The sequence below is a fragment of the Neovison vison genome, chromosome 3, assembly GCF_020171115.1.
Source record: "Neovison vison isolate M4711 chromosome 3, ASM_NN_V1, whole genome shotgun sequence".
In the NCBI taxonomy this organism is placed as follows: domain Eukaryota; kingdom Metazoa; phylum Chordata; class Mammalia; order Carnivora; family Mustelidae; genus Neogale; species Neogale vison.
The window spans coordinates 59,334,428-59,360,130 of NC_058093.1; the positions used below are offsets into that span (position 1 = coordinate 59,334,428).

The window sequence follows — 25,703 nt, forward strand, 5'->3', positions numbered from 1 at the left end:
TTTCTATCTCATCATTGTTTGTTTTTTTCTTTATTAATTTCTTTCCTTTACTTTTTTTCTATTTACTTTGAATCTTTTTTTTAGCTTTTTGAGTTGCACATTTAACCTATTTTCAGTGAATTTTTTGGTAATCAATTACAAATATTTAATAGTGAGAATTTCCCTTGCAGCTGTGCTTTGACAATGTTTTTTTTTTTATTCTGATGTGTAACATTGTCATTGTTGTTATTTTCTATAAACTCTGACAATTTTGTATTGTAAATTCTTTCTCATCCAAGAATTGCTTAACATTATGTAGTTTAATGTCCAGGTGTAAAAAAAGCTTTTAAAAAGAAGTTTTTTTTAACTTGTTTCTAGTTTTGTTGCATTGGGTCATGCAACAAACTAGAAACGACAGCTTCTGAGGACTTGGGGACAGGAACCTGTGCTAATGGGCACATCTGCAGCATCTCCCTGGAAACCACGGGGAGTGTAAAGAGCTTTGCTTTGGTCCAAAGGATGTCTTCCCAACACAAATTTAGAAGGCTGCTAAGAAGTTCTAAATTCCTTCCAGAATAAACAAGAGCAAGTGCTACTGCCTTCACTGCTAAGTAGAGATGGAGGTCCTGAGCAAGGCGGCCAGGCTAGGGTAGGGTGCTTCTCCAAAGTTTTCATGGTAACACTGTCACCGTGTTACGATTAGAATAAAAAGCTGGACAACACTCCAGCTAACAGTGGTCAGTCCTCAGATTATCTGGCTTAATGGAGAAATATGGCAGCGATTTTTAGTCTGTTCTGAAAACAGATTATTGCTGAATACAGTTCACATCATCTATATTCTGGTTGGGGTGGTTTTAAAATTGCCCTAAGGCCACAGAATCAGCCACCTCTGGTTTAAAACAAAAGTACTTAAGGGGTTAGAGAACAATATTTGTACAAATATTGTAGTTTGCCTACTATGTGATCAATTTTTGTGAATTTTCCGTTTTGTTTTGGAAAACATGTATCCTCTTTCATCGAATTCATAGTTCAGTTTATATATATATAGTATTTATCTTATTGATTATATCTTACTGATTATATCCTAATTTTTTACTGCTCTATCTTGGGTTAAGAGAGGAGGGTTAAGATTTTCCATTATTAGTGTATTTCTGACTATTTCTTCTTTAATCTCATGTAGTTTCTGCTTTGTGAAGGTGGTTGATGTGCCAATGGGTGCATAAATATCAATAGCTGTTACGGATCTTCATTATGATTCCTAACACTTAAAATTTCAAAGTGTTTTTCTTTTTTTTACTTAATATTTTTTTGCTCGAGATTTACCTTCTGATCACAAGAGCACAGCTCTGCTTTCTTTCTTTCTATCTTTCTTTTTTTTTTAAAAAAAAAAAGAGAGAGAAAGAGAGAACACAAGCCAGAGGAGGTGTAGGCAAAGGAAGAAGCAGGCTCCCGGACGAGCAAGGAGACCAATGTGGGACTCGAGCCATGACCCTGGATCATGACCTGAGTCGAAGGCAGACACCCAACCGACTGAGCCATCCAGGCGCCCCTCTGCTTTCTTTTATATCTGGTTGGTTCATTTCGACTAGAGTCCTTTACTCCTTGATTCCCATTATTTAATTTTGGTTTTATAATTGAAGATGTAGAATGCTTATAGGAGTTTTATCTGAATATTCTCCAAAAATTTCTTGGGTATTTTCCTTTTATCCCATTGAATTCAGAGGGAGTCCAGGGTTTTGTAAACCGGCCTGGACTTAAGTTAGGCCAACAAAACCCCAAACTACAAAGGTGACACTCACTAAAATAAGACTTGGGCATCAACCCCTGACTATGGTAATATGCCTTTTGATTTTAATTCCCTATATAATATTCATTTTTTCCCTTTTCCTAATAAATATATTCCTGATTTTGCATGCTGCTGAAAGATAGCATTTTCCAACCTCCAGGATGTAGTCATGGGACACATTATCTGGCCAGCAAGACATAATTGAAAAGCTGAGGATTTCTGAGAATGTTTCACTTTTTCAATATTGTGCATTCTGTTTTTCATTGTTAATTCTCATTTTCTATATATCTTACTCTTGTTTCCTTCCTCTTTCTCCTCCTACTCTTTTTTCTTCTTCATTTTCATCTTCCCTAGAAAATGAACAGGAAACGGAGATGGAACAGTCATTTTTCAATCTTAAGGTGACCATGGGAAGAAAGCTATTTGCTAATGACGGCAAACCTGGAGTATAAATACCATGTGTTATTACTGACATGTTTACTTTTGGACTCCCTGCCTATGGACTTCTTGTTTTGTAAAAAAAAAATATATATAAACACCCATGTAGCTAACTCTCTGTGATTGGGTTTGCATTACATACACTTAAACATATACATAACTAATAAATTCAACTTCATTTCTACACTTACATGGCTTCTTCTTTAGCTTTATTTCCCATTGTCATCCCTTAGTTTGTCTCTTGAACTTAAGGGAAAATTAATTTTCTCTGCTTTTGACTTTTAACATTCCTTTGGGCTTGACTCACATTGTCTTATCCTCACCCTTTCCATTCAACTCAACCACATGCCAGTTTTCTTAGTTGACTATTTCTCCTGTGTAGGACATACTATGGTTCTGAAGGCTGCCGCTTAACTGGAACATACAGAGATGTTCTCAAGCTTTTGACTCTAATCTAATGAGAATACAGTTTCTGAACCAAATTTCAGTTCCAAATGGAGCCTTTTAAGTCATCCATAGGTACATTGGCTCTGGAGTGGTAAAGACCACAATTTGCATACAAGAAAACATGGTAGACATCTCCGCATCAGGCCCACAGACACTCTCAATGCCCCAAGTGTTAAATCCACACCTTGTTCAACTCTATGCCTGGTCCCTGGTATGTGTTCCCTAATGCAGTGTGTGGGAGAGCCAGCTCTGCTAAATGGAGCGCGCTCAGAAAATCAGACCAGGGTTTATGAGCAAGGGAGAAATCACAAACTTGAGCTGTAGCGCCACCTTTTGGAAAACAAAAGATAGGTTTCCGGTAGCCTGCACGGTGAATAAGAACCAAAGACAAAAGCTTAAGAATTCTTCCATGAGAGGAATTAAGAAGTGTGGAGTAGGTATAACTATAGAAGGTCAGAGAAACCTCTCATATAACAGGACCACGAACAATATATCCCATCTGAAGGCAACTAGTAAAAATTTGAGAAGGTGTCTACTACCGTGAATGTGAAAGCAGCAATACAAAACTCTAAAATCATGAAGCATCAAGGACACATATCACAGAAAGATAATCTTCCAATTGTTGAGAACTCAAAGACACAGAATTTTGCAATCTAGCTGATAAATAATTCTAAATTGTTGTTTTGGGGTAACTCAACAGGCCGCAAGAAAACATGAAAAGATAATTCAACAAAATCAGGAAAGCAACATATGAACAAATTGAGGAATTTAGCAGAGATCGAAATCATAAAAGGCGAAAACACAAATTCTAGAGCTGAAAAAAATCAGCGAATGAAATGAAAAAATACAATAGAAAGTATCTACAGAAATGTAACTATTATAATTTGCTAACAAATACAAAATATAAAGAAGATATATTGTGACATCAAAGATATAAGAGGGGAGGAAAGAAAGGGTAGAGCTTTTGTATGCCATTGAAGTTAGGTCACTATTAAGTTAAAATGGACTGTTTTATCTATGAGATGTTTTCAGGTGAGCCTTCTGTTAACCACAAAGCAAAAACCTACAGTAGATTCACAAAAGATAAAGAAAGAGGAATCAGAACAGAAAAAGAAGCTGAGCCCTGCCTAATCCAGAATGGCTATGCTGATCTTTGTTGTCGAGGGAAATGGGGATCCAGGTACCTGTGTAGCTCCCAAGGATGGACTGGAATCTGGATTTCAGCCAGAGCCTTAATGGGACACTAAGGTTTCAATGCCGTGTGTTGGCAAAATGTTTGGTGCTCCACAAGTTTTACCTAAAGCTGCCAGAACTGTTAACATAACAGAAATGTCAGTAAAGACTAATGGGCCCCTCAAACAGACAAGACAGCCTTCTCTGTGAAACAGGATCAGGAAAAAGCAAAAAGCTCTGTTCCTGCCTTGGATGATGCTGATCCAGAAATTGAAAAATTCATTCAACTTAAATCCTCTAGATTTTGAGAGTTTTGACCTGACTGAAGAATATGAGATGGCACAGCTCCCCTTGAATAGAGTGCCTCTCATGAGCCTTGATGAGAAAAGGAAACTTGAAAAACTGTTACACCTGGCTCCTCTTCTTCTCCAAAAATGCCCTCTTCACTGTGGAAGTAGAATCTGCTGTAGCCTCCTTCAAGCATTCTGTGGGCTTCGGATGTCAAATTGGCACCCCCCGTGTTATGACTTAAATATTTAAGTTTCTTAGCACTTTATAATGTGTGTGTGTGTGTTTATACTAATAGAGCCATTCTGTGTTTAATAGAAAAAAAATGGAAAATCACCAATTAACAAAGGGAAGCAGAAACAGAGGGATAAAAAACAACTGAACTACAAAACATCCAGGAAACAATGAATAAGATGGCATTAGTAAGTTTCTACATAGCAACAATTACTCTAAATGTAAATGGATTGAATTCACCAATCAAAAAGCATGGAGTAGTTGTAATGGATAAAAAACCAAGACCTAACTATATGTTGCCAATGAGAGACTCATTTCAGCTTTGAGGACTCACCTAGTTTGGTTCCAATTGAAGGAATGGAAAAAGATGTTCTGTTCAAGTGGTGTCTAAAAGAAGGTGGGAGGGTAGCTATATTTACATCAGACAAAATACACTTTAAGCCAAGAGAGAAAGAAGGCCATTAAATAATAATAAAGGGGTCAATTCATTGAAAAGAGATATTAGTCATAAATATACACACACCCGACATAGGAGCTCCTAAATGTATTAAGCAAGTGCTAACATATCTAAAGGTAGAAATAGACAATGATGTAATCATAACAGGGGACATAATACCCAAGTTTCAGCAATGGACAGATTATCCAGACATATAATCAACTAGGAAATGTTAAACTTGAACCATACATTAAACTAAATTGACCTAAGACATTTCTAGAACATTCTATCCAACAGAAGCAGAATACATATTCTTAAGTGCATATAGAACATTTTCCAGAACGGGTCATATAATAGGCCACAAAACAGATCTCAGCAAATTTAAGAAGGGCAAAATCATATCAACTATCCTTTCTGACTTGAAACTGGGAATCAACAACAAGAGGAGAGCTGAAAAATTTACAAGTATGTGGAAACTAAACCACACATTCCTGAAACAACCAATAGCTCCAAGAAGAAATCAAAAAGGAAATTACAAAAAAAAAAAAAAAATCATGAAACAAATGAAAATGGAAACACAGCACACCAAAATGCATGAGAGGCTGCAAAAGCAGTTCTTAGACGGAAAGATAAAGTGACAAATGTTTGTACTGAGGAAATCGAAAGCTCTCAAATAAATAACCCTAACTTTACATCTCAGGATCTAGAAAAACAAGAACAAAGTACACCCAAAGTTGGCAGGAGTAAGGAAATAACAAAGATCAGAGTGGTAATAAGTGAAACAGAGACCAGATAAACAATGGAAGGATCAACAAAACTAAGAGCTGTTTTGTTTTCTTTTTCTTTTTTTTTAAAGATTTTTTTATTGATTTATTTGACAGATCACAAGCAGGCAGAGAGGCAGGCAGAGAGAGAGAGGAGAAAGCAGGCTCCCCGCTGAGCAGAGAGCCCGATGCAGGACTCGATCCCAGGATCCTGAGATCATGACCTGAGCCGAAGGCAGCGGCTTAACCCACTGAGCCACCCAGGCGCCCTTTGTTTTCTTTTTTAAGATAAACAAAAATGACTAAGAGTATGTGATTCCTTAGAATGAGGCAGTTGGTACTTATCTCCAGAAGAGATTTGTCTTGTAGGTTTAATATTGCCTGATGATCTATTTTTTAAAAGGTAAGCCAGAAGTGGATATGTTTATATAGAAATACAATGATTTTTCAGTGTTGGCCTAAAATGGTGAAGCACCATGCAGCCATTCAAATCATCGGGCCATGTCTGGGCACTAGATTTGGCTCATGGGCTATGAGCTTAGAAAGAAGAGGTGTTTGGAGGGAGTGGGGTCATGAAGAAGAGAGAAAACAGACCATGGTGAAGAAGCTTGAACATTTTATTTATCTACCTTTGATATAGTGAAGGCAGAGCACTTTTATGACAAATATTTCGAGAGGAATGCCTCTTCCCAGTTTTACCACTGTGACTACTAGTCCTCCCTTATCCTACCATTAAAATGCAGATATATTATGATTAAAATAATTTATATGTACAAATTATACCACAGAAAAATAATTTCATTGCTAATGTAAGCAGGTTAGGAAACTTCATCCAAAATAAGAAAATGAGAGAATTCTGCATTTTCATATTTTAAAGTTGGTATTTTAGCAATATTTTGACAATGGTTATTCCATATACAATCTTTGGCTACACAACATTAAAAGAAAATTTATTTATTGGCATGCAAAGCAATATGGTTTCAGAATACACGTCTTAAATTTACAGAACTTGAAATTTCAAATATCCCACATGGCTAGCTGGTGATATGAAGATGATCTTGAAGAGTATTGTACTTACTTCCTAGGAATCAAAAAAAAAAATGGCAGTGATTTAGCACAGCTCTAATACCGAGATGATAAAGTTAATTTATCTAAGAAGTAGTTCAGTGATTTGCTTTGATAAAACTTGTTCGTCAAACTTTTCATCTTACAAAGCCCTTAGTCTTTTGAACTCTTCAAAATTTGCATTCAGAGATGACTTATCCTAAAATTCTCCTATCAAGAAATATAAAGTTTATGAATAATTACAAAAAGCAATCATAACCTAACAAGATAAGTGGTTAAGTTTTGGTGTTCAGATTTTTACAACAATGTTTACTATATTCAGTATCTAATACTGTGTGTACTGGTTTTTTACTTAGTGCTAAAGTGTCTATATATAGATAGTGATTTTTAATGTAACATTAATATGTGAATGACTAAGCACATTCGTGTTTTATTCATATCTGTGTTCCTAATGGCTTATCCCTTGTTGGAACTCAGGAAATGTTTTTGGAATAGGTGGGTGAATGAAGACTGGAATGGTCAAAAATGGGTATAATAATATTTTCTTTAATGATTCCTAATTTTGATTTTATACCAAGAGACAAAATAAAGACCCTCTCCCTGATATAGAGAACAACCTGTAGCCTGTATGGTAATATTTATGGAAATTTTGGTTGTTTTCAGAATCAGCTAAAATACAGTTACCTCTCAGTGATTTTGGTCTGAAGCAGCCAGTTTATAAAGTCCCGGGTGGCAAGATCATCAAGAATCGTGTTCATCTCATCGGAGAACGAGCCGTCGGCGTGTCTGCGGCGTAATTCTTCAACAATGGCGACTTCTTCTGGGAAACTGAGAAAAAAAGGGTCAAATGAGGACTTAGTTAAATGTTTTAAGTAAGTCCTTACGGATTGCCTATCCTCGGTAACTCGAGTGAGGATCCCAGGGAAACAGTTTCTATTTCCAGGGGCCTATTAGGAAAAAGCCTCCCAGAAACCTGCCTGTGGGAAAGGGAATGATTTAGGTAGGAAAGAGTAGGGCTGGGATGGGAACCCAAACCTGTGTAACTTCATGCCCTTTTCAATATTCCAGGCTACTTTGAAGATTTTAGTGTACTGGCAGCACAGATGTTATTACTGAGACTTAATTTGTCTATAACTCAGAAAAACGTGTTCTGTCTCCTAAAACTAGTGATTATTTTGAACAGCCTTGCAAAGTGCAGTATGAAGGGATTAAAACTTAGTCTATGCAACGTTTTCTTTTTGAATGGTTTAGTAAAGCAGAATTTTTGGCATTACTTTAAAACACTATTAAAAAAACCTCAATTGTAAGTGACTATTTACCATGACTTTTACCAGTTTGATCATTCATGTTTTAAAAGTCAGCGACAACACTAGTTTCCTTTTGTCTACGATCTCTTTAAGTCTCAGTGAGCTTGTTTTAAATCTCACTTAAAAAAAAAAAAAGAGTTGAACATGAATTTCCTGCCTCTCATAGTTCAAATGTCAATCAAAATGATCAGGAGAAAATGAGATGGTTCAGGAATCTGTTTGGTTGTGGTAAGTTCCAAGAAAGTCCCAAAAGGCTTTAGCTTCATTTTCAACTTTGACAATTTAGTGGTTGTCTATATGACAGCCCTATTAAAAAATGGGCATATCGTTAAATCTATGGGTGTTTCCACCTATCTGTACGTTGAGTGGTGTTTCATTACATGTCTTAAGTTTTGTTCCTTTTCATCTTCGTCATGTTTTTACCTGAATCCTGACACACACGTATATGGGATCCCACCTGTAAATATTTACAGTCAGACTTTCAGGTTTCAGCACTATGTCTTCTCTTTCCTTATCTCTGGTTTTCCCGAGACAGTTCAAGTTTAAGCTTATTGTCCTGGTACAGTTACCAAAAACATTCTCTTTGTTATCAAGAGTGTCCTGGGTTGACCAATGAACACCCTCTTTATAACTCAACTATACTAGAGGATGATTATTAATTATAAATATTATTAACACTTGCTATAAAAAATAAAACAGAATAGACTTTTGTAGACTGTCTCCCACCAATTCAAGTTATCTCCTCACTTTGTGAGACTATACTAATTGCTTCTGTAATCCAGATCCATATATAGATAAGTGTAGTTTAAGTTTTCAGCATCATGCAAAAAAAAAAAAAATGTTAAATAAGAATGTACAGACTTACTCTCGCCTTCCCCGGCCTTTCACCAGCCAAGCAATGAATTCCTTGGCAGCTTGGCCTTCCAAATAAGAACTTACATCACTGGTAAAGGTCCCTTCAGCATGTCTCTCAAATTCATCATGACGTTTGGCAATGTTATTCCTGAAAGAAATGTGAAAGTTAAGTTGAAGATCTGTCTCTTTAGCAATATGGTTCTCACCTTTAAGCAGTGCAGCATTGGGTTCAGGATCCTATGTAGAAGGGGCTTGGGAAGATTTGGGAGATGAGGGTGGCCAGGGGATCATTCTGAAGCTACATTAATTATCTGGATCCAAGGCTGATGGGAGAGGGCTAGTAACAACCAAGGCGGGCTAAAGCCCCTCCACTCTACCCAGCACACCCGTTTTCACCTCCCCTGTTTGTCTGTGCCATTGATCATTAAGCTGTGTTTACTTCAGTCTCAATATATGTTGGGCTCTGCACTGTGCTGTGCTACTTGCAAGCAAGGCAGCTGTTTGTTCTTAGTCCATAAGGGGTCAGAGTTAATGAGATGGTGCAAAGGAAAGCAAAGGATTATCTCAAAATATCATCCAAATGACCACATGATAATGGATTAAAGGGAATGTGTGATGGGCCAGCCATGAGGAAAGCTAAGAAGAGGACTCCATTTCACCCTCCAAGGGTGTGCAGAGCCCTTTGTGTAAAAGGGGACAAGCTGCCCTCAGTTTCCCCTAGGTTCTTAAGAAGGTTGATCTTAAACACACAACAGAAATCGCCTGACAAAAAAATTGTTTTCCGTTTGTTTACCACGTTGTGGCATTCCCTTCCTAGAAGTGAGGACACTTGTTTTCATTTTCTCAAATTTGTGATTTCCCACATTTTACCAATGGCCTCATCTGTAGTCCTTGGCAGAGACTTCTCCCAGTGTCTGCTCTGGCCGTGACCGCCATCTTTCCTGCAGCTGCAATTCCACTTCAAGACCTTTAGGTCAACCACTTTGCCACTCCTTTTTCTGCTGCTGGCTCTGTTCACTCTCTTGCTCTCACTTCCTCTCTCCCTTCTCTATTCTATCCAGACAAATCTATGCCCTTTTCCTGATTTTTAGATTCCTTCAGCTACTTTGTATGCATAACTCCCTTCCCCTTGTGGGCCACCCTCCAAAGAAATTGTGAAATTCCACCATCTCTGTGAAACCCTTGCGGATGATTTCCTCCAGTAGCCTAGATGTAGCAAAAAACCCAACACTGTCAAAGAAAATCCAACATTAAAATGTATGCCTTACGATAGGCTTGTGTTCTTATTTGCCTTCTTCTCTCTTTATGCTGTGCAGCTAGGCTGTAATTTTAAATGTGTATCTTGGATTGTATTCTATAAGAAAAAGACTGCATCTGTTTCCATTCCTTACCATGATAACTTGGCTAGAGGATACTTTTAATGTGATCACAGTCATGAGTTTGAACCCTACAAGGGAATGTTGAATTTGCTCTATCCTTTGGTCAGAAATTAGAATCCTAACTTTGCAGGTCCACAAAGGTCAACTTCCGATTTTAAAGGGAAATGGGTCAAGACACAGTTGGGAACATCATTTAAAATCTATGTCCCATTGGAGGGTAGGTAAGAGAATTGGAGGGGTGGGGTGGGGAGGGCATTCAGAGGAATAATGCAAAGAATAATATAACCAACTTTGAAAATCATCAAAATTGGAAGAGTTTATGGGCATGCTTTGATGAGCATGATAAAAAAAAAAAAAAAAGAAGAAGAAGAAGAAGTCGGGAGAAATTTTAGACATATTTATGTAATATATTTGTGTGCAACTTTTGGACCAGGATCAGATCCTTACTTGTTTCTCTTGGTGCTCATCAACCACTGCACAAAATCCTGGGCACGCCTGGAGTCCAGATACTTGCTGTAGTCACTGGTGAATGTGCCCTGGGAATGGCGCTTGTCTTCACTCATCTGATCTGGATCACTAAGCGGGTCTGTCTGAGGAGCTGGGAATGATCTGTGAAGAACAATAATTGGTGCAAATAAATGTCTTCTTAAGAGTAGAATCCCTTGAACAGCATCTTCTTTACAAAATACTGTACTATATGAAGCTGGAAGGCAGGTGTCTTGAGAATTTCAGTGGGTAGTTCAGAGACACCTTTAGCTTGCCATGGGAATTCCACACTTTTATTGGAATTGAATATACTCTGATTCTGAATTCTAGTAGTAGATTTTTCAACTGGCTTCTCTTTTCTGAAATGGGATTAAAGAAATCTTTTCTTTTCCACTTAATGCATCTACTCATGTTTACACTAATAATGAAAAAGAGTTCAGTGGCTTCAGTATTTTAAAAGAGTAAAAAATTACACCTCATTTGTTGGACAGCAGCAGATTTATGTCCCTAATTGTGTTTTTGGATATATTATTATAAACAAGTAGCCCAGTGACTTGGTTATATGGTAGCTAATGGTGGAAGAAAGACAAACACTCAAAAAAAAAAAAAAAAAAAGACAAGAAAGTTCACTTGGTCATTTGAAACTGTATGGTGGATAATATGCATGCCAGTAATCAACAGTTGGTTGGCATGGGAAATTTGGGGAAATACTCAATGTGATTAATACTCAGAAATAGAAATGAGATACTATCTCTACCTGTCAAATTAGTAAAGATTAAATACTGTGGAGGATAGTGTGAAAGAAGTATTTCTATACTGCTGATGGGAGTGTGTATGTGTGTGACTTTTCTGGAAAGCAAGTTGGCAAGATAATATAAAAAATTTAGACTCATTCAAACCCTTTGACATAGTAATTCTACGACTAGAAATCTATCCTCAGAAAATAGCAAGAAATGTAGGGGAAAATGCTATTTGCGGCATTCTTTGTGGGAAAATTTGAAGAATTCTTAAGTGTTCAATAAAAGAAGAATAACTAGATAAATATTACACATTTATGAGATGAAATAGTATGCAGTCATTAAAGGGTCATACATTTAATAGATATTTTTAATGACATAAGAAAGAATTGGCAATGTAATGAAAAAGAAAAAATAGAAAAAAAGCATAGTTCCTGGGATATATTTATGTATAGTGCATAATATTTATGTGCACTGTATAGTGCACATAAAATACAGGAAAGTAATACACCAAATTTTAGAATTATGAGTAGTTTTCTCTGAATAGGGAAGTTTGAGTACTTGAAAAAATTTTTCGTGTTTTTAAAAATTTTCCATCATGAACACATACTACTTTCACAATTAGCAACCAACCATTATTTTTTAAAAAGAGTAAAAGACACAAAGTTGGTAGGAATAATTAAAATAATCTACTCTACAGTGTGTAATGAACAGATAGATAGGATCAGCTGAAGATGTCAAAGAGCTATAATTTCCTGTGTAACAGATTTTTAACATTGACCACCCCTTTGGTTGTGAGAGAGCACACACTCTGATCTATTCTGCAGAAAAGCCTTTATCACAATGATACTTCGAACATTTGGAATACGTACAAAGGATTTTACTCAGATCTATTCACGAATCATAGCTTTTACGGGCTCTATTCTAACCATAATGTTACGTTAGTTCAAATCTAAGCATTTAATACCTGGATTTCTCCTCTGTCTCTTGAAGGGAACGTTGCCAGCTGCCTTGTACCAGCATTACAAACAATCCAGCCACAAAGTAAATGCTTTTCATTTTTGCTGCCTGTGGGAACATAGAGTCAGAGGCTTGGACTGGGGGCAGGGGGGAGACCACAAACCGTATTTGAACCCATCAGATGAAATTAATTCGATTTTGACTAAGTAAATATTACAACTAAAAAGAATAAGCTAGTCACCAATTTTACTCTGACCATGTTCCCAGCTTAATTTCAAATAGTAGATTCTATTTCCCCCCAGATTTTGTTTGGTGACAAAAAGGATACAAAAGATATGTTCCACCCAATTAAAAAAAAAAAGATGTGTACCACCAACTAAGCTTTTTCATTAGGGTAGGACACTTGTGTTAATGATTAGAAGGCTCATTTCCAGACTTGAAATTAAAAATGTCCATGATAAACATTTAAAATATCTACTGTAGATGATATGCTACATATGGTTAGCCTGAATGGCACCTTATCCATAATGCCACCCCCTTCACTATCAGTCTGGCTTTCAATTAATAGTCCTCCACTTCCAAGCATTTACATTATACTGCATTTCAACCATCTTAAAGCAGCCTCAGGCTACAACTTGGCATACCAGCTGTCGGTTCAGATGTATTATTCATTTATATTTTAAATAGTGTAACTTGGTCTAGACTTTGTAATTATAAAGCGGCCAACAGATTTGAGGTATTTTAGGGTGCTTTGACCTGTTCTAAATTAAAGGGAAAAATCATTTTAAAGACAAGCAATTTGCAACAAGAACTAATGCTTCTGGCAACTTGAACAATCACAACCAAGAAACTAAGAGATCACTGTCATAAAGAAAATTAATGCTTGCTTCTGAAGCCTTGGAAGTCCCCAGGTTGTTTTATAATTGGACTTAGTCCAGGATGTGTCATTCACTGCTACTGACACCCTAGGCCTGGTTGTACGATACACCTGTTTGCTTGTCTTCATCGCTCAAGCAGATGCCCTGTGAAGCCACTGGATGCCAAGGACATGATGAGGCAGTGTGGATGGGTGGGGATCAATATGAATGCGGGGCAGTCGTGTGTCCCCACAGGGCAAGCTCCTCTATTTAACTGCATGAAAACTTTGAATCTGATGTTTGTCTTGGAGTTCTCTCTGTTACTTTTGAGACGGACCGTGTCTACCTTGAGAAGTGGGGATTTCAATCCAAGTTTGATTATACTTATCCATAAATAATTTGAATGAGTATTTTTAGCACAGGGCATTTGGTCTGAAAGAAAGATTTTACAAATATTATCATTTTAAACTATCAATCTTTTCTTGAACATTCTTGCCATATTTACTATCTTTGGTGCTAAAACATGGAGACCATAGTACCTGCAATGGTATTTTTTTTCTTTCTTTGAAGTATTGTCTTTGTGGATTAAGTGACCAGTTAGACAAAGCAACAAAATAGGAATTACATATTCGTCAGTATTAAGTTACTAATTTGACATTTTGCTCCACTTCAGCTTACCTAGTTGGCAAACTTCGGAAACTTTATCACATATGCAGGTTGTGTCTTCTGGTTAAAATTCTCAACTGTAAGTTCAGGCTTTGGGGAATTTTTAAAAAATTAAAGCAAGCATTTCTTTTTAGGGTTACCTTACTGTTAAAAAGTCAGTTTAGGGGGCACCTGGGTGGCTCAGCGAGTTAAAGCCTCTGCCTTCAGCTCAGGTCATGATCCCAGGGTCCTGGGATTGAGCCCTGCATAGGGCTTTCTGCTCAACAGGGAGACTGCTTCCCCCTCTTTGCCTGCCTCTCTGCCTACTTGTGATCTCTCTCTGTCAAATAAATGAATACAATCTTGAAAAAAAAAGAAAAAGTCAGTTTAGTCCTAAATAATTCCTTCTACACAAAGTTGCAAAAGATTTGACAATATTTTCTAATATGTTCTACGGAAACAGATTTAGAACAGGTGGGATTCTGCCACGATGGGAACTGACCTAAAGAGAAGCAACAGTACAGAAGTGAATATCTGAAGTCCTCTACAGACAATAAAATGAGTTTCACTGAAAAAGGAACTGCTTTTTAAAAATATCATTTCTTTTCATTTAGTGGAAGCCTGCGGAATTGTGAAAATTTTAAGAATAAGATTGTTTGACTGCCACTGCTGAGAAAGCTTGTATTTATGTTATTTTAGGTCAAGCTCCTACTCAATAAGAGAAGAATTTTAATCACCCCCCCTTTCCGGTAGCCTAAAGAGAGAATCTGCAGTTTTTTCAGACCCACACATTTCCAATCAAACGTAGAGGAAAATACCATAACAATAGCATTCTTTGTGTAGGAAGTCTTTTAGGAAGATAAACCTTAGACCTGACAAGGTGACATTATGTTATATACCCAAATACATTGGTATTGGAGGCCAAATAGGTACTTTTCAAACTGGTTGGTTCATTTAAAAAACATACCATTTTGTCATTTTCTCCATTGAGGATCTTTGTAAAATTGTTCTTATCCTTAAGAACCTAAATAGGTACTTTAGAACATCTGTTTGTTTGTTTTTTTCTAAAGAGATTTACTAAAATTTCATTTCAGAATGTGGACATTTTAGGTATATTATTTATTATTATTGGTTTTTAATACATAGTAAGGAATTATTAATCAGTGGTTTTACTCAGTTCCATCCAAAGCCTTCCCAATAATTGACTATATTTGTCTTTGCACCAGATATGCTCTGTCTCATTTACAAAGAGCTGATTTCATGGACTCGATTTTTTTTTGATAGACTTATCAGAAATTTGAATATTTGAAAGATGATGTTGATTCTGCTCTTTCAGAAAACCATAAGTTTTCATTGGTAAGGAGCAATTGCTGTTATAGCTTCTCTAATGGACACATTTCTGCTGAATTTAAAAGGCGCCTTCTGTTCAAAGTAGTATACACATTTATCAAACTCAAGGAAAATATTTATTTTTCAAAATGTTACCACTTATTTAAAAATGCAGTTCTCATAACAGTTAAATCTTATAACAAGGACATTGATTTGAAATCTTTGTCTTTCTTTCTATTATATATCTCTGCATGGAATTGTTATCCCATTCACTGTTCAGCTTCACTAGGTTGAATTAAATATACGTAAATGCATTTTATGTCACTTTTTCATCTCCATTCTGCCCCCATGAACTAATAGCAATAAGGCTTAAGATGAAAAAACAGGACTTCATTCATAATACTTTGCCTCCTTAAAAATACCTATCAGCACCCCAAGCAGAGATTTACAGTCTTGCGATCCCTCACTGGTCATCTTACCTTCTGACTGGAACAGAGCAGGTGGAGAGAGACCAAGCCCCTTTTTCGGACCTCTGGATGTGCTTTGTCCTGAGCCCTGTACTTGTGCAGCCGAGCCCACTGGGTTTATATACTCTTAGCGTTGTTCAGACTCACAGATAATACGCTGACAATATAAATTTCTCATCTGTAAATAATGAGTTTTTGTTACAAACGATTTCACTCGCCCACTCACTTTGCTCATCTGCATTCTATGCGTATGCTGGGTGGGGCCTCTGGGACCAGGAAACTTTTTATTTACTCTCCTGCTTCTTTTCGTTGTTGTTGTTGGGAATGGAAAAGGGCAATTTGGAAATTCACCCTTCACTGTCAGTCAGGCATAAAAATCACTTAAGTACTCTAAAGTGAATTCTGATGCCGAAGACAAAAAAAAAAAACCACCAAACATGGAAATTACATGGTTTATGGCTGATCTCACTCTGAGCAGGGCCTCATTGGAGGGTCTTACAAGTCCTTTCTTTTGCTGTCTAGTTATGAGACAGTTATCTGATTGCAATAACCAGTTCATTCTATCACCTACCCAAATAATAAATCATTCACTCAACACATACTCAATAAGAATCTTCTCATCCCCACCCTATGGAATTAATTTGTATTATTTTGGAGGGGAATTTTTAAAAATATCGCTTAAGACCTAATGTGTCCTGTTGTAGCAAACTGGATTCAGGCAGAAAGGATAAAGCAAAATGAGGATTAAACATCTGAGATAGGTGATGATAATAAGACAGGAACTCGTACTTCTTTTTTCTTATGATGGACACATAAACACTAACTGTGTTGATAAGAGTCCCTGACTCTAATTCATAAAAGAACAAATTTGAGGAAAGCTCTTGACATGAGATGCATACTGTCACATTTCCTGAGTTTTGTGATCTGCCATTTAGGAATCTAATGATGCATAAGATTCAGCAGATGTGAGTTTGGCCATTTTAGAGAAAGAGAAAAACGCGAAATGACCTGGACAGGCAGCATGAGAACAGTGTCGGTGTAATTCGATTTTGGTCTGGCTGCTGTCCACAAACTGCGGGACCATGGTCAAGTCACACACTCTCCTAGTGCCTCAGCTTCCTCACCTGCAAAATGAGAGGACTGGTCACAAGAGTCTTGTAAGATAAAACTGTGATTCCATATGACAAAATTATTGCCATATCTCCTAGCTAGATTCCAGTATTTGGATATCATCAACTTCATGACAAAGCAGATGACTCGTACGGAAGTAAATCGTGGAAGCAACTGGAGAAACATCTCATTTTTCACCAGTGGATTGGACCCACTGTTGGATGTAGAGCCAGTTAAAGGCCATAGAGCTAAGTTCTATGTGAAATTGGGAGACCTCAGGAAGAGAAGAAGAGAGTTAGTGCTGGTGGTTACTGATGGTGATTCAAAGTGTGGTCCCCAAACCCACATCACCTGGGAGCTTGCTAGGAATGCAGACACTCAGGCCCAAACCCAGACTTACCCAATAAGAATCTGCATTTTACCAAGATTCCCAGGCAATTCATATGCATATTAAAGTCTGAGAAGTATGGCTGCATAAAATACCTACCTTGTTTTCTTTGTCTTCTCAACCCTTGCTGGTATTTTCACCGGAGGATTGCTTCTTAGCACTGCCAGCAGGGGGGGCGAAAGAGCAAGAAAGGTGGCCCTCCTCTGGACAGTATGGATTAACACTTAAAAACAGAGAAATGGCTTTAAAGTGTAGATAAGCTTACTATGGAGTTGTTCTTCCCTCTTCCCTCCTGAGTATACTGGCTATATTTGTAGTAATTGTTTGACCTTCAGTTCTATTTTTCCTCTTTGCCTATTTGAATAGATGTCTCTTCAGTCCTCTGTGTCTACTTTTCAGATGTCTGTTTCTGGAGCAGTCCTAACGGGGGAGGGGGGGAGGGAGTGGGCACAGGGCGCTGGGCGTGTTGGGGGGAGAGGTGTCTGGAGATGTTGTATAAAAGCCCTTAACACAGCACCTGGCTTTGTTCCCTCCCAATATCTTACTACAAAACTTGTTTCCCTCCACTGCACTTGCTTTCTATTACTTCAGAAGGGACTATTCCAAGTTCTTTGAGGAAATTTCCTCTGGCTTCATCTTCAGCCCCCCTACACTGGTTCTTGGCAGTCCCCAATACTATTAATAACAAACATTCTGAAAATGCAGAGGCATTCCAAGCTTCATTGTACAGAGCACTGTTCTCCTGCTTAGCAGGGCCAGAGCAGTCTCCTTGATGGACATCATATTATCAGAAATCAAGACAAACATCAATACAATTGTGGGCTTGTGGATCTTCTTCCAATGACTGCCCCACACCAGCTTCCACTTGGCCTTCCATTCCCATCACAATAGTTATTTGGTCATTCAGATGTGAGGCAGAGAAAGTGGGGTCCTTATAGTTAAATGACTAGTGTTAAATAGTTTGTCTGGAAGCAGGGAAATTATGGGATATGCCATCTAGAGTTCTCCCATCAGACTACGGGAGATACCTGATGGCTGCCAGGGGGCACCGCCACATCCTAGCTATGATATACTTTCCTGAAACATCAGTTTGACTTAATAGAAGTAATATAAAACATAATTATTATATGGAGTAGTACAAAAATATGCATCAAGTTTTAAGGTAGAATAAGGTATTTATTCAAAGATTACTTGTTTTCTTTATGATGCTTAGGACCTGGGATAACTTTTATGGCTTCAAACCTATGCTGTTGCAAGAGATCACATGTTTAGAAGGGCCCTATGCTTGGCCTAATACTCTGCTCCGATCATCTTGAAATTCTTAATAACTTTTGAACAAGGGCTCTGCATTTTTGTTTTGCACTTTGCCCCACAAATTATGTAGTGGGTTCTTCTTAGAATCTCACCTGATGAAATCATGGATTACAGGAGTTTTGTGTGTTTATTTTGCTAAGCTGTTCAGAATAGTTGGGTTGAAATATTTGAGAATGGCAAAGATCACTACTCTCTAGTAGCAAGACTACGGACAAGGAGTTTTCTCTTGCATGAACAATGGGAGCACAACATGTTATAGCATGTTTGGGGGCACAATTTGACAATATTACAAAATTACAAATATCTACAACCCCTGGCTTCATAAGGCTAAAGCATCACTCTGAAAGTTGATCCCAATTTTATTACTACATATGTATTTAATGGATGTAGGTACAAGGCTCTTCATTGCAGCATTGTGTATAATAATAACAAGTTGGAACCATCGATAGAGCAGGGTTCAGAAAAAACAATGAGGAAGCTCTTTATTCACCAATATAGAAAGACTCCAGGATATATTGTTAGGTGAAAATAGGGAGGGGCATTTTGGAAATACATAGTAGGCCACTTTTGAGTTAGGAGAGGGAATGGGACAAATATATGTTTATTTAATCACTGCATTTAAAATAATTGGAAGAATGCACAAGAAACTAACAGAAGCACTCAGCTGCGGTATGGACCAGTGAGGTAGACAGAAACAGATGCCAAGAATACTTCTCAATATATACTTGTTATACTTTGGGGTTTTTTTTGTCCACTTGGTTTAAGTATCAATTCAAAATAACAAAGAAATACAATATAAAAAGAAGTGACAGCACAACCACTTTGAGAAGAGGTTAAGTACCTCTTCCTAAATAATTACCCTTTGACCTAGTAATTTCACTCAAGAGAAATGAAAATATTTATCTACAAAAAGACTCAAAAAAACATTCACAGGAGCTTTCTAGCTATAGCTAAAATTGGAAACAATTGTCAGAAAGTAAAATATTAAACAAACTGTGGTATGGAATTTATACAGTGGAATACTACTGAACAACAATAACAAAAAAGAATGAAAAACTGGTACTGGCACCAATGTGGATGAATTTCACAGATATGCTGAGTGAGGACTCACAAAAATACTGCATACTGGATGAATCTGTTTTTAGAAGTTCAAGAATAGGCAAAACTAAGATTAAAAAATCAGATTTATATAAATTTGATTTATATAAATTTTAACTAAAAGAAAAAAATTGTATAACTTAAAAAGAGAGGGTCCCTGGGTGGTACAGTTGGTTAAATGTGTGACTCTTGCTTTCAGCTCAGGTCACGATCGCAGGGTCCTGGCATAGAGCCCTGCATCAGGCTCCATGCTCAGTGTGGAGTGTGCCTGAGATTCTCTCTCACACTCCCTGCCCCTCCTGCTAAAATGAAATTAAATCAATAAGTAAATAATATCTTTTAAAAACACAAAAATAAAAAGAGCTGTTGGTCGAAGTATAAATCATATTAGCATGGCTGAATACTGACAATTGTTGAGTTGGCTGAGAAGTAAACAGGATTTATTATGTGATTCTGATTATACCACATAAGTATGAATCTTCCCAAAAAATAAGTCAAATGAAAACTATAATAAAATAAGTGTGGCATGAGGCATTAGCACTAATTAATCAGTTCCTTTGAAAGCCAGAGTTTGACCTTTCACCCTGTAGGACAACATCATATGAAATAATATCCACATTATAGTGGTCCCAGAAGAAGAAGAAGAGAGAAAGGGATGGAAAAATTATTTGAAGAAATAATAGCTGAAAACTTCCCTAAACTGGGGAAGGAAAAGGACATCTAGCTCCAGAAAGAACAGAGAGTTCTAAACAAGATGGACCCAAAGAGATCCACAAAAAGACAAGTTATAATCAAACTGTCAAACATTAAAGAGGAAGAGAGAATATTAAAAGCAGTAAGAAAAAAACAACTTGCTATATAAAAGGGAACCCCTGTAAGATTATCAGCTAATATTTCAACAAAAATTTTGTAGGCCAGAGGGAGTAGCATGAATATTCAAATAGCTAAAAAGAAATATTCCATGTGCACTAGAAAAGAATGTATATTCTGCTGTTTTTGGATGGAATGTTCTGAATATATGTATTAAGTCCATCTGGTCTAATATGTCTTTTAAGGCCAATGTTTCCTTATTGCTTATCTGTCTGGATGATCTATCCATTGATATAAGTGGGGTATTAAAGTCTCCTGTTATTATTGCATTGCTGTCCATTTCACCTTTTAGGTCTGTTAATATTTGCTTTATAGATTTAGGTGCTCCTATATTGGGTGAATAAATATTTACAGATTTTATATCCTCTGGTTGGATTGACCCCTTTATCATTACACAATAATACCCTTCTTTGTCTTTAATCATGGTCTTTATTTTAAAATCTATTTTGTCTAATACAAATATAACTACACCAGCTTTCTTTTTGCTTCCTTTTGCATGGGGATATCTTTTCTTACCCTTCACTTTCAGTCTGTGTGTGTTGTTAGATCTGAAGTGAGTCTTTTGTAGGTAACACATAGATGTGTCCTGGTTGGTTCTTTTGTCCACTCAGCCACTCTATACTTCTTAATTGGAACATTTAGTCCATTTACAATTACTGACAGGAATGTATTTATTGCTATTTTGTTGGTGATTTTCTGGCTTTTTTTGTAGTTTCTCTCTGTTCCTTTTCTCTTGTCTTGTTTTCTTCCCTTGTTATTTGGTGATTGTCTTTAGTGTTATGTCTGGATTCCTTTCTCATTTTCATTTGTGTATCTACTACAGATTTTTGCTTTGTATATATGTATAGATTTTTATTTTGTTTCTTAACTATTACACTTAAAATTTTAGTATTTTCTGTCTTTCAATCTTCATATTAGATTTACAAGTGATTAATCCACTAACTTTATTAGGTATTTGCATTTGACAGTGTTATCTTTACCTTTATATGTAGTTACCAGTTTGTGGTTTTTCCTTTTGGCTTAAAGAAGTCCTTTTACCATTTCTTGTAAGGTCACTTTAGTGATGATAAACTCCTATTTTTTTTTTTTTTTGAAGGATAGCTAGTGTATTAGGTCAGAAAAGAAGTCTCAATAAACTTAAAAATATTGAAATTATATCAAACATCTTTTCAGACCACAATGGTATAAAACTAAAAATCAATCATAGGAAGAAAACTGGAAAAATCACAAATACGTGAAGATTAAAGAACGTGGCACTGAACAACTAATGGTTCAACAAAGAAATCAAAGGAGAAATTTAAAAACGCCTGGAGACAAAATAAAAATGGAAATACAACAGTCCAAAATCTGTGGTATACAGCAAAAACAGTTTTTAGAGGGAAGTTTAAATATAACCTACTTCAACAAACAAGAAAAATCTCAAATAAACAATCTAGCTCTACACCTCAAGGAACTAGGGAAAAAAGAATAAAAAAAGCATAAAGTTGAAGCAGAAGGAAGGAAATAATAAAGATTAGAGAAGAAATAAATGACAATAGAAAAGATCAATAAAACTTAGAGTTGTTCTTTGAAAAGATAAACGGAATTGACAAACCTTTAACTAGACTCACCAAGGGGGGGAAAAGAGGGCACAAGAAAATAAAATCAGAAATGAAAGAGGAGAAGATGTAAGATATTAAAACAAAAATGAAGACACAAATAAATGAAAAGATATTCTATGCTCATGGACTGGTAGAATTAACATTATTAAAAGGTTCATAGTCTCAAAAGCAGTCTATAGGTTCAATGAAATCCCTATCAAAATTCCAGTACCATTTCAATGTATTTTCACAGACCTAGAACAAATAATTTAAAAATTTGTATGGAATCATAAATAATTCTGAATAGCCAAAGAAATCTTGAGAAAGAAAAAAGCTGGTGATACCATGCCCCCTAATTTCAAACTATACTACAAGATTATAGTAACCAAACAGTATGGTATTGGCATAAAAACAGACCCATAGATCAATGAAACAGAATAGAGTCCAGAAATAAAATCTCACATATATGGTCAATTAATCTTTGACAGAGGAGGCAAAAATATACAAATAATGAAAAGACAGTCTCTTCAAGAAATGGTGTTGAAAAACTGAACAGCCACATGCAAAGAATAAAATTGGACCTCTAACACCATACAGAAAAATTAACTCAAAATGAATTAAAGACTTGAATATAAGAGCTGAAACCACGAAAATCTTAGAAGAAAACACACAAGTGGTAAGCCCTAATATCCTGATGAATATTTTTGGATCTGAATCCAGAGGCAAGGGCAACAAAAGCAAAAATAAACAAATAGGAATGCATGGGACTACATCAAACTAAAAAAACTTATGCATGCTGAAGGAAACCATGGACAAAACACAAGACAACTACTAAATGGGAGATATATATCTGATAGGGAGTTAATATTTAACATATACAAACAACTCACACAACTCAACAATGAAAGAACAATTTGATTTAAAAAATGGGCAGAGGATCTGAATAGACATTTTTCCAAAGAAGACAGACAGACATGTTCAATAGGTACGTGAAAACATGTTAAACATCACTAATCAGCAGGGAAATGCAAGTCAAAACTACAATAAGGTATAACTGACATCTATCAGACTGGCTATTATCAAAAAGACAAGAAACAACAAGTACTGGAGAGGATGTGCAGAAAAGGGAACTCTTGTACACTGTTGCTGGGAATGTAAATTAGTGCAGCCACTATGGAAAACAGTATGGAGATTCCTCAAGAAATTAAAAATAGAACCACCATATGATACAGTTATTCCACTTCTGAGTATTTATTCAAAGAGTATGAAAACACTAATTTGAAAACATATTGAAATATGCACCCCTATGCTGATTATTAGTTACAATGGCCTAGATATAGAAACAAGTGTCCATCGATAAATGAATGGATTTCACACACAATGGAATACATGCATACTCTGACACACACAACAAAATACTACTCAACTATAATAAAAGAAGAAAATCTTGCCGTATGTGACGACGTGGATGGACTTCCAAGGTACTATGCTAAGTGAACCAAGTCAGGTAGAGAAAGCAAATACCGTATGATTTCACTTAAATGTGAAATCTGAAAAACAAAACAAATGAACAAAGAAAATAAAAATAAACTCACAGATAGAGACTATATTGGGGATTTTTACAGGGGAAGGGGATTGGAGGCAGGCAGAGGAGTGAAGGGGCTCAGTTTAATGGTCATGGATGGTGGTAACTAGACTTGTGATCACTGTGTAGTATATACAAACACTGAATTACACTGTGGTACCCTTGAAACTTATATAACATTATTTACCAATTTAACCTTAAGAAAAAAAGAAGAGTTTGACCCCTTAGTTACAAAGCATGAGCTAGATAAAATCAATGTAGTCTGGAGACACATGGTAGCAACAAAACCTGGAGGTGAAAGGGGGCACAGGACAGGAGCTGGATAACAGGCAAAGAACTACAGGGAAGGTAGGGTAAGGGACCCACCATTCACAGGTAAGGGAATGATGATTACAGCTCCTTCCTCCTCTATCTTCCCCAGGCCTGTCCTGAGGGTAGGTATACCTCTGCTCTGTTATAGAAGACTCAGGGGTGATGGGTAAAACTGCCTTGAGTTTGAGGTTCCTTTTGGCTTCTCAGAGGTAATCCTCTCCATATGCCATGTTCTTTGTAGGTTAGAACACTCCTTTCCACAACAATGGTCTTCTGAAAATAGGTGTGAGCCTTCACAAATAAATAAATAGATAAATAAACACATACATACATACATAAATAAGGTATAGTACATGACAGAAAAGTTCACATTAATTTTTTTTTAGCTTTGAAGGAAAAAACATACTCATTTGACCATAGCCTTTGAAAATGTAAAAACTGAGTACACAGAATGCGATGATCAAACGTCTTTACCTGCTTGTGAGGGACTCGATGGGCTCGGGGATCCAGGGGCTGTAAAGGAAGATCTTCCAGGGGATATTCTGAGTTTGCCAGAGGATGTGAGAAGTATCCTTACTGAAAAACACTGAAGAAACAGTTCGTGACCCATCCATCTGGAAGGATTCAGAGGAAGCCTGCTGGGTCAGGGAATGTTCAGTGTTAATATCATCAGACAGTCTTCCTGCCCCGAGGCTCGGAGACCCTATAGAGAGACCCGCTCACAAGTCTGAGCAGGGGACTGTGTCGCATCATGGCTTTGCATACATTGATTTTATCTTTTGCTAGATCCCTGGTATAATGAGATGTTTAAAATTGTTCTAAGTTTCATTTGTTATTTTTATTCATAAAGGGAACAAGAGAGAGAAAGAAAACAAAATCACATTTGTACAAAATAATCTTATCTCATAATTTATAAGCAGAATATATATTTATATGTATAAATACATATATATCATTGAATACATGTGTTATGCTTCTATTTTTCGCATATTGTAGCTATAAAAAACAAACCATATGTCATTACATTTATCCAACCTCTTGCTCATCTGGAAAGACTTTTTTCTTCAAGCTTCTAAGAGTCTTTAATGTGAACCAATTAAAACATTGCAATTTTTCAAAGGCTTCTGTAAAAGGAAGTAACTTCAGCCATTAGAAAATTAAAATTTGAAATCTGTATCCTAAAAAAAATGCAGAGAATGCAAAATGGAGTTATAAACACTTTTTCTATTCATTATGCCTTATAAGCAGACTTGCCCCCTGCCTGAAACTTGCTCAGTGCTGGCAATTCACATTTTATCTGATGTATTGTAAAGATAATGCCCTGTTTTTTGGTGATATTAAAATAATAAAATCAGAGTGGGAGGTAATTTAAAAAGCCCTCTGGGCTATTATCCTATTTTAAAATGAAGTTTTATTTACTTTATTACAAATTGTTGTTTGGCTGTTTTATTCTTAAAACACAAAGAATTAATATCTATAATTTTATTTTGTTAGAAATTACCAAAAATAATTTGTTTCTGCACTTAGAAACAGTTCTATGGCCCAGAAGTCTCCAGGACTGTGTTCTAATCCTGACTATTTCTTGCTTAAAAGTAAATCTTCTCTTTGTTGGCACATTTTCAGAGGAAAATGATTTTTTTACCTTTACTTTAATAAAATTTTTTTTCTCATAGAGCCCACCAGAGTATTATTAGTGGGGCCTTTCTAATGCTGTCAAAAAATGGATTCACCCCACCTCATAGATCTGGTCCACGATCACTAGCATTCTTCTCCACAAGTACTGATCCACTAAACTCTACAAGTCAAAGGCCCTG

General features: G+C 36.5%; 1 protein-coding gene and 1 pseudogene across 2 annotated transcripts; one reads left to right on the forward strand and one right to left on the reverse strand.

The window, feature by feature from the left end:
- The first annotated feature begins 3,787 nt into the window (after positions 1-3,787).
- On the forward strand, positions 3,788-4,355 carry LOC122903505 (annotated as a pseudogene).
- Positions 4,356-6,592: 2,237 nt separating this feature from the next.
- On the reverse strand, positions 6,593-23,432 carry GCG (glucagon). 2 transcript variants are annotated; one of them, XM_044240924.1, is made up of 9 exons: positions 23,420-23,432; positions 17,230-17,290; positions 16,641-16,756; positions 15,645-15,810; positions 12,342-12,442; positions 10,599-10,760; positions 8,783-8,920; positions 7,295-7,438; positions 6,593-6,626 (listed from the first exon to the last, which is right to left on the reverse strand). In XM_044240924.1, the coding sequence occupies exons 5-9, from the start codon at positions 12,431-12,433 to the stop codon at positions 6,620-6,622; spliced, it is 543 nt and encodes a 180-aa protein (XP_044096859.1). In that variant the 5' UTR covers positions 12,434-12,442; positions 15,645-15,810; positions 16,641-16,756; positions 17,230-17,290; positions 23,420-23,432; the 3' UTR covers positions 6,593-6,619. The 2 variants fall into 2 exon arrangements, with proteins under 2 accessions (XP_044096859.1, XP_044096860.1); XM_044240925.1 differs by lacking the exon at positions 6,593-6,626 and having other exon boundaries at positions 7,291-7,438.
- Between the last annotated feature and the right edge of the window lie 2,271 nt (positions 23,433-25,703).